The sequence below is a fragment of the Tiliqua scincoides genome, chromosome 8, assembly GCF_035046505.1.
Source record: "Tiliqua scincoides isolate rTilSci1 chromosome 8, rTilSci1.hap2, whole genome shotgun sequence".
Taxonomy (NCBI): domain Eukaryota; kingdom Metazoa; phylum Chordata; class Lepidosauria; order Squamata; family Scincidae; genus Tiliqua; species Tiliqua scincoides.
This window is the reverse complement of record NC_089828.1, coordinates 49,803,770-49,816,978: the sequence shown is the minus strand read 5'-3', so window position 1 is coordinate 49,816,978 and position 13,209 is coordinate 49,803,770. Positions and strand designations below refer to the sequence as shown.

Here is a 13,209-nt window from a genome sequence, read left to right as displayed (position 1 = left end):
TTTTCCAGAGGGTCTTCCTGCTTAATCCCCGATGTCAGCAGAAATTACAAACTATCGTATTTACTTGTGTATGAGTAAAAAATTCATGCCTAAAAATTGAGCCTGAAAACCTGGGTCGTCTTAAACACAGGCCGATACAGTAAATAAAGCAGAAGCTTCTGGGAAACTTAGCAGCTGTCTGGTGAAATGGTGGAGTGGAAATAAGTTGAGAAGCAAAACATAGGAGTGGAGGAAAAAGGAGAAATTTTACTAGTAATTATGGTATTCAGAGGCAGCCATTTTGGCTTCCCCAAACAGGAAGAGAAGTGACTTATGGGAACTGGTCTGTACAAGGGCTGCTGCTAAGGAAGCGCAGCCCTGTATTCCACACAAAGGCGACAACCTCCACAAGCACCTTCAACTCCCTTCCAGTTTGGAGTAGAAGGTAAAATGCCTCCTTTTCCTTTTCCTGCTGCTGCCCCAGAACAGTTCCTGGCAAGTCATTTTCAAAGAATTTCACACACCCCTCAGTTTAGGGAACTGGCTTTTAAAACACCAGGATGTAATTCTCATTTCCATCTGAAACAAAGTCCCAGGCTACAATTCAGTGCACCATTACTTAAGAATAACACCCATGGAAAGCAATTGGTCTTCTTCTGAGTAAACAGGCTTGCAACTATGTGTAGCTGCACTTGCTCACAGTCATTCCTTGTATCTCCAAGGTGAATTGAATTGCACACTTCCAGTTATGTGTGATAAGTTGTATGATATATGTAGAGCTTCTGGCTTAACACACCAGACACCTCAAAGAAGGTTCATTAATGGTTCTACCAGTATGTTGTTTACAGTGCACTTACTCTGATAGTGTTTACAAAAAGGCTGTGAAGTCCAGAATTTAAAATTTAATGAACAAAATGTATCATGATCTTTTATTATATTTTTAATAAATTAGAGGCTGTACAGTTCTTAAGTCATGATTACTAGGAGATTATTTTTCAGGTTCTGGTCTCAGGTAAAAATCAGACAAAATTATAGTCAGGCACTCCCCCCAAAGTTTAACTCAACTTAGCCAGGGGTCATAGAAAATGCCATGATTTTGGGCTCAAGACCTGCTCTCGACTTACCTGTGAGATCAGCTTATAGGCGCATGTCTGCAATATTTCCTTTTCTGTGTGTATGAAATTTGAATTCAAACTGCAGGTTTCCCTTCAAAATCATTTTTTAAAAACAGGATGCGAACAGCAGATTGGTTTAAAATTCCCTAGTAGGCAGGGAATGGGCTTAGCAGCCCCAAAATGTACAAAAAGACAAGCTTTTAGCTATTCATTGAGGGACATTAAAGCTGAAACATCAAATCAGAGCCAAGATCACTGCTGAAATATTTAAGAGAAACACTGCCACCAATGTCTCCTTTGTAAATAAACTCATCATTAACTGGAGCTGCATTGTCTCAACTTCCTGCCCCAAGTTTTGACAAAGCATGAGGTTATCAGAGAGAGTAAAACCAAGACTCAGGGGTTGAGACTAGAAAGCAGAGTCCCTAATTTCCTCAAGGCCTTTTGGAAGGTGACAACTTGTGGCAGCAGAAGAATGACTACACAGGTTGGCATCAGGAGTCTTGGGGGTCTCATGTCAGGAACCTTTGAAACCACCACCACACTTTGATAATATACTTAATATATGATTTATAAACTGCAGCTATGCTCAACTATGTACACCAAGTCCCCTACGTATCCAGAGTCAAAACCTGTAGGACAAAACAGCCAGCTATTGGCAGCCCAGCACTACTGAAGAAGCACCACAAAAGGACATACAATGCCTGCACTAAAGCACCATGAAGGACATCCAAGTTATAGACAGCTGCAGCCCTGGGAGCTAGTGTTTATATGCATTTATTTCCTCCTTTGTGTCTGTGAGACAACTGGAGTCTGGACTGCTTAAGAAAGATCTGTGTGGGCTGGCTTATTTGTAAGTACTGTAAGTGGAATTGTTACACTGTACACCTTCAGCTATTTTTTCCTCTGTAGGTCTTTCCCCACTCACCACCTCTCTCCACCCACATGAGCTTTGCCACTGTGATCTCCACATCTGCCCCTGGGTTCCAGATTGTCATTCAAGTTGGTCCCGTCTCTTGACTGGTTGAAGACCACTGAGCAAGAACATTCAGTGACCATGGGAGGCAAATAAAAAAATGGGTGGCTGGGTAAGGACAACATGTGCTGCTATATCAGCTAAGAATTATCACTTTACAATCCTCACCCAAAATCTGTTCCACATTGAGTAGGATGTCTTCCACTTAAAAACAAAAGGAAATATACAATATATTTTGGAAGCCGTCTTGAGGGCCCTTCAAGAAAAAGGGAGCGCAAAGATAACGCTCAACTGGTTTTCTGTCTCCTTCTCTCTTACTAAGGTCTATTTATTCTATCAGTTTCAACTTCAATCCCATTAAGAACCCATTTATATAATTTAAAATTTGTTAGCTGCCCTAAGCACTCATGGTAGGAGAGGATATAACTCTGATTGAGAACTCAGTATCAAAGAGAACATATTCTCAAGAGAGATAATATTCATAGGGCAAGAGAGGAGTGCTGAAGCTTCCCAAAAACCAGCTCACAGTTGCCTTTAAAATCTGAAGTGAGACAAGATTTTTCCTCTCAGCCCACACCTTCCAACACATAGCAAACTGCTACAAGCTTTGAAACTCTGAAAAAACTCACAATGGGATTTTGCTTTTGGGTGAAATTAAAAATCCAAACAGCAGAAACCATGATTATTTCATCTTGCTACAAGGGAGCTTTTAATCCATAACATTTAAGGGGAAGGTTCTGAAATCTCATTCACACAGAGTGGGGTGGGGGGGAGAGACCTAAGACAATACAATCAAGATCACCTGGGGGCACAAGTCCACACCAAAAGCAGCATTTTAAAACTGACATTAAATCTAGAAAAACATCCTTCTCCTTGAGCAGTGGTTCTCAACATCTTTTCACTTGCGTATCCCTTCTATAAATTGTACCTTGCGCACTCCTTCCATAAATTGTATGGTACCTTGCGTACCCCTTCCATAAATTGTACCCCTCACATTAGCCCCACAAGGCATTCACATACAAGTACTGCAAGGCATTCTAATACATACCTGCCCTTTCCACCATTATTCAATTCTTTTTCAAGTACCCCTAAAGGACCTGTCAAGTATCCCGGGGATACACATACCCCAGGTTGGGAACCACTGTCCTAGAGTACACAGAGAGGTATTCAATTAAATGTTATGCCTGCTTTCACGGAAATATGACACATGCCCACACAACAAATTCTCTCCTAAGAAAATACACATTTCAAACCTTAATAACATCAGTGGAGTTCTTGAATCAGACCAACACTACAGGAGACACACAAGAAGCCATATGTCTCATAGTCTGTGGACAAGAATCTCCTCCAAGCAACTAGGCAAGGAAACTTTAAAAAGTTGGTTGAACATACCAACATGTTCCTTGGTCCACCAAGTTCAGCATTATCTACTCTGACTAGCAGCAGCTATCCAAAATCTCAGGTAAATATTCCCATTACCTGCTACTTGACATTCTCTAACTGGAGAGGCAGGGAATTCATCCTGGGTCTTTATACATGTAAATCATATGCTCTACTAATGAGCAATGATCCCATTCCCTCTTTCTAGTGGCCCCCTAGCATTAAATCTGCACTTTTCTACAGCTGCTACACACTAGGTTGACATTTCTGTATCCTTCAAATGTAGCTGAATATAAGAGCAGACAATACTTAGCCTGTTAAGACCACTGGTTCTTAAACTCTCCGGGTCTTTGTGGAGAGTCTTTGCAAAGCTGGGTGGAAAGCACCAACACAATCCCCTGGATCGCACTGATGCGGGGAAAACAGGTACTGTTTTTTATGTTACCTGCTGCTGGGGTTCGGAAAGTTCTGCCAAGTCCTCTGCAGGGCTCCCCATGGCTTACAGAATGTAAAATAAAAGATCATAACTCACTTCTGGTTTAAGCAATTGCAACTGGGAAGTGGGTTGCAATTTTTTTTTTTTTAACATTGTACAAGCCATAGGAAGCCCTTTAGAGGGCTCCGGAAGTTCCCCACACTCCCCAGACCCCAGCAACAAGTAAGGTAAAAGACAGCCCCCCTTCCCCTGCACTGGCGCGATCCTAAGAATCGTGTCACTTTCTCACTGCCTTGCCCCTTAAAGGGGAAAGGCTGGTGGGTTATGACCCACAAGTTTGAGAACCACTGATCTAGACTACTAACATCAAGTTTACCATACAGATAATTTTGTTTTATAAAACAAGAGCAAGGGAGACCAATGCTTTAGAACAGTGTTTCTCAAACTGTGGGTCAGGACCCCCTAGGTGGGTCGTGAGCCAATTTCAGGTGGGTCCCCATTCATTTCAATATTTTATTTTTAATATATTAGACTTGATGCTACCATAGCATGTGACTGCATTTGGGGAAATGTTACAGACCTGTACTTTGAACAGATTACTATGCATATGCTTTTAACAATGATAGTAAATAGGACTTACTCCTGGTTAAGCAAAGGTAGGATTGTAGCCTAAGGTTGTGAAAAATTTCCCTGCTGGATGTCACTTCCGGTGGGTCCCGACAAGATTCTTTTTCTAAAAAGTGGGTCCTGATGTGAGAACCACTGCTTTAGAACGATCTGACTGACGTGAGCAGGTTGCAGAACAAAACTTGTGGAGGAAATTAAACCCAGGTATTCTCAACCAATGTTCATTCTTAAAAACCCAAATCAGAGATGTTTGCAAGAGAATGAATTCAATGAATTCATTGCATAAAATCAGCTGACTGAGACCAAAAATATAAAGTTTCTAGTAATCAGATTACTTGTATTCATTGTCTTTTGGACCTGAATGAAGATAATTAAAATGATTACCTCAAAACTAAAAAGCCCCTTCTCTCTGAAACATAAAAACACAATGACAAAACAAAACATCTTCTCATCAAGACTCTAAAAGCATTATTTGGGTTCCAGAATGTAAAAATTCCTTGACTTACTCATACTGGCTGCAGTCAGATGTCCCTAATCCTCTCCAAAGTCATGATTTAGAGGTCTGAGAATTGCCTAAAGTGCTGCCTCCTTATCACATACGCACCTTAACAAACTGGTTTCATCAAACCAGGTTGCCATTACGTTCAAACTGGCAAACTGTGCTTTAGATAAACCTTCCAAATTAGAACTGTAAATGACAGTTTGCGATACTGGTTTGGAGGACTCACCTCAACCACAATTTGTCAATTCAGGTATATCCACAAACTGAGGTTTCATTAAGCCAGGAAGTGTTCTATTAAGGAGAAAGCAAAGAGCTCATTCCCAATACTCCAACCTATGGTCTGAATGCAGCCATTAAAGCAAAACTGAAGACACAAGACCAAGAAAAAAACTCAGGGACCTTTCATTCCTTAATGCCAACTTTCAGAAGAAAAAAGTAGTTTGACTAACACGATAGTTAAAAAAAGAGGAAGCATCCCAGTCTTGGAAGTGGATTTTATATACTTTTCTTTAGAAAGTGAACCTAAGTATGCTTACTCAGTAGCCGACGGTACATTTTCCTGCCCAGCAGGCCCCACAGGGTCATCTCTAAATTTTTCAGTTGGAAGCTGTGGTGGCAAGAAATCCACATCCTTTCTCTTTGGAACTCTATAGTACTTCCATGTGGAATCCACTTCTTCCTCTTCCAAATTTACAGCTGTACCAACATACATGGTAGGCTCTATAATCTCTGGAAACGGAGCTGGAAAAGTCTGTGACAAGCCATCTATCCTATCCTCTATCGCTTTTGAAGGAACCAAAGGATCCGGAGTTGGCATCTGAAAGAAATGCTGGCTCTGGGGCGTGGAAGGAGTTTTGGTTGCCCCTTCATCAGTGACATCACATGGGTGAGGACTGAGAGGTGGAGGCTGGGGTGAGTTTGTCATTTCGGTGCCATGCATCTGAGTAGTCTTTGCTACATCATTAGTTCTGAGATTTGAAAACCTCACTTGGCTGTCTGATGTAGTAATCACAAGTCTCTGATTGGCGGAGTCCGCTTCCATGGCAATATCATCACTAATGGACACACGATGGTGAAATGGAGTCAAAGGACGCTTCTGGGGCTTATCTGCTTTCTCTTGCTTTTCATTCACTTTGTGCTTTGGCGCTGCTTGCTGTTGCTGGCCCACGGGAGGCACTGGACCCTGCTGAATTGCAAGTCTCGGTTTGAGATTTTTGTGCCTAAAAGACAGTGGAAAGAGAAACACATAGTAAGTTACTGGATTATTATTAGAACATAATAACCTGTTCTTTAATTGCCACTTAACACCAAGCTCAATCTCACTTCTCATACAGAAGCAAGCAATTATACTGATCATTTGGGAAACAATATTTAAAATCACAATTAGTGTTGTGGCTTATTTCCTTAACCCCAATCACAATCTCAAAACATACAAGGAAGCCATGGCTTTGTTCACTTAACATAGACCTGCACTCAGGGGGAACAAATGGAAGACATCCAGAAGTCTTGCTTTTCACTTTTCTCCGAAAAAGGCTGAAGAGGTGCAAGAACTGCTTCATTCATGGATACAAACACTGCAAACACACTTACATCATGTCTGTCTGGGGCCATGGGGATGGGAGGAGGAAAGAATAGCTATGAAGCATATACAGTCAAGTTCAAAAGAGAACAGACCCATATTTTACTGTAATGGACTCCCTGACTAACCAACTCTCTCTCACAATGAGAGAGAGATTTGACGTATTTAAAGTGACGCCTAAAAGTTTCCTGCGTATTTTCACACTTTACATCCAAGTGTTCTGAGAACCAAACCTCGAGCAAATGCAATTTGTCCTCTGTGTAGCTTCCACGAAGTCCCAAAATGCTATTTTGTCAATCGTCTCCTCTTCACATAAGCCATCTGACGTTGCAGAATACTTCCTCCTGTGTTTTGCAGTGAAGAGAAATTATTCTTGTAAGTGTAATACACTACAAAAATGTTAACTAAGAGGAAATGTTTACCAAAAGGTAAATCGTACTTCAGAATTTTTAACAACTTGCCTGGCCACTGGTGGCACGAAAGAATCACCTTCTGATAAACTAAGTATTTTTCCTTTTCAGACTGCTGATATACCACAAGCGACTAACAGGTACATGGAGATAGGCAGTAACAGGTTTTATAAGGTAAGACTATATATTTGCAGATCTATATAGAGACATAGTTGAACTAATGCCAATATTTATTTGTGGTTACAATTTTAACTAGATGCAGAATTTCTCTCTCTCTCTCTCTCTCTCTCTCTCTCTCTCTCTCACACACACACACACACACACACACACACAATGAAATAAGCTGCCAAAGTTTTATCAGTTTACTGTTACTTTTAGTCACTTATTTTAAAAGCAAAAATAGGAAAATATAATAAAGTATGATAAAATTATGAATGATGTAAATAGCAAAGAGTGGAAGGACAAAGGTTTCATCTTCCTTGTAAACTCAGACTCTAGGTAAACCAATAAAATTTATTCAAGAATGACAAAAGGAAATAGTTCTACGAACAGTGAATGATTATGTGAGGAAATTCACTGCCATAAATGTGGTGATGTCCATTACTTTTACAAAAAGTTAGCTACACAGACTTATTATCTATCAAGAGTTGTTAGCCAAGATGGCAAGAGGGAAGCTACATATTCAGAAGGTTTATACCTTTGACTATTAGATGTTGGGGACATACAACAGGTGAAGGCCATCGCCCTTATGCATTGCTTTGCCTCCGAAAGCATTTGGCTGGCCACTATTTGTAAAAAAATGACTGGTTCCATCTAGACCTGCAATTCCTAACTGGTCCTCAAAGCACAGCCTACTTATAGGAGCACTATATAAATGAAAAGTGCCACTTCCACAGGGCCTCCCATATTTATATAGAGAAATAGATACAAGAGAAGGGGCCACCATCACAGAACAAAAGCCTTCCCCATGGGCTTCTATTACAGAACCCATTAAAAAAAATCCTCCTATCAAACAAAGTGCACTACACTTTGTCTACGTAGTCTAGCACAGTGATTTTCAACCTTTTTCATCTCACGACACACTGACAAGGTACTAAAATTGTCAAGGCACACCATCAGTTTTTCGAGAAGTGCTGTTGATGAGGAGCTCATACCCCCACTGGCCCTAATGACCCTCCCCCAAATTTGTGGCACACCTGCAGACCATTCGTGGCATACCAGTGTGCCACGGCACAGTGGTTGAAAATGGCTGCCAAATCACTCGCATTCTCTTCTATGATTTTCCCCTCCTTCTCAATTGCAGGCTCATCTTTCCAATCTACAGGAATTACCCAATAGAGACAGTAACATTTCAGCAGGATAATTCAGCAGCAAGGAAGGAAGCAATAGTCTTTCCTGCTAATGAATTATAATGCTTAAAGAAAAGTGCCCAAGATATGAATAAAACAGGTTGTTGAATTGGTGGGGACAGCAACAATGCAGGAGTTAAAAACTATGGAGATGCTTGTCTGGTAAGAGTGACAAGAGAACTGGAAAGGACTGATGTTTGCTGCACTTTAAATGCAACTTTCTTCCCCATTGCTTTTTAAGTCTATCCCTTTATCCTCCTCTAAAACCAAAGCCGCCAAAAATGGAAAGCAACAAATCAAAAGCAGTTAAGCTATACCAACTGGGCAATATTTTCAGCTTTAATGGAACCCTTTTGAAGTACTTTCATTCCAATCTGGGTTCAGCTTTTACAAAGTCTCAAAATTATACATATTTTCACATACTTGGTCAGTGCTCTGTTCATATTGCATTCTTGCCAAACTCTGTCAACCACCTGATTGGCCAGCTTCCGAGGGATTTTCCCTCCATGGTGACTAGTGCTATCAGAGTTAAATACATCAGAAACAGAGGAGAGCTTCATCCACTTTTGGGCTGAACGAGTGTCAACTGAATGAGGGGGAGAAAAAAAGAGAAAGTCATTAAAAGTAGGCACTAATTTTATCTATCCCATGGTCTAAAACAACAAATGCTAAGAGAAATGTCCAAAGCTTTTGAGGTTGAAACAATCTGAAGTGCCCTACACATGGATAGGGAGGGGCCAAAGCTCAGTGACAGAGCACCTCTGCATGCAGAAGGTACATTCCCTGGCATTTCTAAATGGGAAAGAACATCTGTAGCTTTGGAGAGCTGATGCCTGTCAGTATAGACCAGGAGTCTCTAAACTTTTTGACCGAAGGGCCGCATCAAATATCTGGCAGTGTCAAGGGCCAGGAAAAAAAATTAAAATTTAAATAAATACATTAGAGATGGAACTTAGATGAATGAGTAAATAAATGAATGGGCTCAAATACCAAGGATTTCTCCAAGCACCAACACAGCCCAGGAAATAAAGCACACAGTTAAATGGACACCCATTCCCCCACCCCACAAGCTCAACTGTGGTTGTGTTTGGTCAACTGACCAGAGGCTCTCAGTAGATCAGAGGCTGGTCACAGGCCGCATTTGGCCCCTGGGCCAGGTTTTGGAGACCCCTGGTATAGACAATACTGAGCTAAGCTGGACCAATGATCCAACTCAGCATAATGTACTATAGGATGTCAAACCAGAAGTAGCCCTAACTACTTGGAGGCATTACATGCATACAAAAGTAATGGAAAAATCTTGTAATTTTACACAATATCCTTTCATATTATATTACTACAGCTAATAAAAAGGCTCTGAAAAACGTCACAAGCAAAGTGATTTCTAAAAATGCTAAATGTGACCTTATGCAATTCCCATGTTTAGTGCTAACTTAAAGAGCATTACACAAAATATCGTAGTTAAACAAAAACAACTAATTTGCATACAGAATGACATATATTGCATATGTATATAATTCTGCAAATTTTACTATGGGTTAAAAATGATGCTAGCGGTACAACATTGCCGGAGGCAATAGTTGTTTCTGTAAATTTTCAACATGTTGATTAGCTGCAGAATTTGGTTCTAAAAAGATTAAGCTTCATAGTTCTGGGGATACATCAGCAGCTCATAGCGCTTTCAAGGTTCTGGCATTCAGCAGACAGAGACTTTTGGGTCCTGGACTGCTGAATATCCACGTCCTGGATGAGTTCCTTCTCTCAAAATCCTTGTTCAGTGTTCCCTCCCCAATTCAGGCAGCAAGTGCAACCAACAAGGTGATAATTGAGTTTGCTCCTCATTTTAAGACCAGAGGTTTAGGGACATGGATAGCTAACCTACAGCCAGCACACAGGGAACAAGTGGCCCGAGAATCAGCAAAACATGAGAGTACATGAACTCCATTATAGTACAGCGAGTCAATAAGACTGCACTCTTGCCTGCTTCTCCCACATCGTGCTGCTGCCTATTATCTGGGTCCTTAGACTGGAAGCAAAATCACATCAAGGCACAAGATGTACAATAGCATGTACTCAACCAGTATACTCTGGATTTCACTTGTGGCACAATTATCCAAAACAGTTGGTTATCACTGACAGAGGCACTACTTTTAGCATATTAGAAAAGCCATATTTATCCCCCTCCCCCGCTACATATACAGTAAATGTTCTTCTGCAGACTTGAAAGGCTAATTGCCAGAAGCCACCATTCAGTGGGGGAAGACATTTTTCACAATACCTGTCTGAACCTCTTCTGGGGATGTAGGAGGAGTAAGAGTAACCGAAGACATAGCTGGGTCTCTTGTGGAAGCAGGCACTTGATGAACACCCAAGCAGTTGCTTGGCCCAGCAGCACTAGGGGCAGGAATGTCTGTCTGAGGAACTAGAACAAAGCATGCTGGGTAGACCATTCGCACACCAGCTAGAAAAAAATAGATTAAGTTAATTCATTATATAAGTCAACCAAGCACAAACACCCACATACTGATTACAAGGAAAGGTTAATGGTTCAATCACATACTAAAAATGAATTATGTTTGTGTGTTATGCTTCTTCCAAACATAGCATACCTGGATTTTTTACTTTCATTTTATTCACATAAGTCACTCTGAGATGGGATGGTTTCGACCTTTCAACCCATTTGAAGGTCACCCAGGGCACAACATAGTTATACAGGAATTAGAACTCAGGACTCACTATCAACATCTGGCACTGTCCACTAGACTGCTGGTTTTCAAACTGCATCTGAACTTTGGAGGTCCTTTGAAGCTCTCATTTCCTCAATGACAAAATCAGAATAGCGAAGAAACTTCTCAGACAGCTTGTCTATCACTATGTGCTTTCCTTATAACACAGTTGCAAGATGCAAAATTGGGGGTACTTTAGGTCACCACTCTCAGTTCTAAAAGAGGGAAAGCGAGGCTGAACAGGCCTTGCCAGTGCCATCCATGAACTGCGTTCACACCCTAGAACAATTCTCTGCAATGTGAACTTCCAAGGCAAACATGTAGGGGTTTCCTCAACAGATGTATCTACATGGTGTCTTGAAAACATACAGGGGGCACTCTTTTACTGCAGGGGATCCATTCCCATGGGTATTCATAGGTTAAAACTGTGGATATTGAAACCCGTGGTTTTTGCCCCCCACCTCCAAACCCCAGAGGGCATCCCTGGGCCTCTTAATGCCTTATAAGGCATTAAAATGTCACTTTTGGTTTTATCATAAAACTGGAAAATATGTGTTTTTTTCATATTTTTGGCCATTCTGATACCTGGAGCAGCCATGGGCGGTTTCACACAGCCTCTGCACATCTCAGAAAGCCTCCAGGCCTGACCAGAGCTGTGCTCTGGTCAGGCTTGGGGAGGTGAAATTTGGCACCCACAGATAACTGAAATTCAGGTGCTGGACCATAGATAACCCAGGCCCCCTCTACACTACACCACACTGGCTCTCTCCAAAGTCAGCAACTGCTTACTATTGTACAATTCAACAAGCAATTGTTTTCTGCTACTAAAAGTTGTAGGAAAATGTTTAATATAAGAACTACATCCAATCTACAAGTTACGCAGAGTTAAGTAGCAACCTGAAGTGGTAGAAAAGTGGACCATTCCCATATCAGAATGTAGGTATTATATTTTAGAATGCTCTTTAGAATGGTTCTTATTTCCAAAACAATAAATAAAAGTCACTGCATGTAGTTAAGTACACTGGAAGAAAGGTTTAGCACAGGTGTCCCCCAATACAAGCAGGATTTCTTTTCCATAAGGGAGGATTCAAAACTATGAATTCCCATCTGCAGTCTGAAGTGGAACAGAATTCTACCACATCAGCTGATCAGTGTAGTCCATACAGATACATAGATAGGGGAAAGTAGCATTAGCCAAGATCCAATTTCAGAGTCAAAGGACAGGTGTCCCACAAAACAATGAAATATTACGAACATCTCCACTAGGCTCTGTAACACACAATTTAGGATTTTCTTCAAGTCTGAAAAACAGATACCATTTCTATTTTCACATATAAATCCTGCATGGTCCTATCCTTTCACCCATTCTCCTGCTCGCCACTACACTAAAAGCATGTCATTTGTCAATGATGCAATATAATTTATCTACCTTTTTTGGTTCTTCAGAAAATATAGTAAGACTCCTTGTCATCTCACTCATAAATCCTAGTCTCCTGATGGAAGATACTAAAATTTTAATCCATCCCAATGCCATTTCCTTTTCTCTCATTTTAAGTTAAATATGCCACACACACCCCAACATGGCTTACAATTACTCTGCTATGCTTAAGCAGCAACAAGGTCACTTCATCTCTGTACAAGATCAGACTTGTAAATCTTGGTTGCTAGACTTAACACACTGCCAGCCCAATCACGAAGTAACCCGATGCAACTTGTGTCAGTGACAGATGGCTAGGCTTTGCAGAGGGGTGGCAAATTCAGGGTGCCCTTCACCCCAAATATGCCACTACATCCTTCCAATCCACCGCAGACATGCCTGCACTGATCTGCTTCCCACTTGCTAAAAGCAAGCAGATCTGTTTCCTTATTTTACTCTATCATGCTGTGTTCCCAGTTCCAAAAGTGCTACACTACAGGTCTGGAAATTCTACAAGAATGCAAACAGAGATAAGAACATAAGAAGAGCCCTGTTGGATCAGGTCCAGGGCCCATCTAGTCCAACTTCCTGTATCTCACAGTGGCCCACCAGATGCTTCAGGGAACACACAAGACCACAAGATACTTGCATCTCGCTGCCACTCCCCTGCATCTGGCATTCTATTTACCCTCGTACTCCCCCAACAAAGACAC

General features: G+C 41.2%; 1 protein-coding gene across 1 annotated transcript in view; it reads right to left on the bottom strand.

The window, feature by feature from the left end:
• Nucleotides 1-13,209, bottom strand: part of MED13 (mediator complex subunit 13) — a 130,328-nt gene that overhangs the window by 56,456 nt on the left and 60,663 nt on the right. The window contains exons 6-9 of the mRNA XM_066635020.1: nucleotides 10,632-10,814; nucleotides 8,777-8,939; nucleotides 6,828-6,938; nucleotides 5,552-6,235 (exon numbers count right to left, since the gene is read on the bottom strand). Coding sequence (XP_066491117.1) covers nucleotides 5,552-6,235; nucleotides 6,828-6,938; nucleotides 8,777-8,939; nucleotides 10,632-10,814 — 1,141 coding nt within the window. The remainder of the gene's footprint in view (nucleotides 1-5,551; nucleotides 6,236-6,827; nucleotides 6,939-8,776; nucleotides 8,940-10,631; nucleotides 10,815-13,209) is intronic.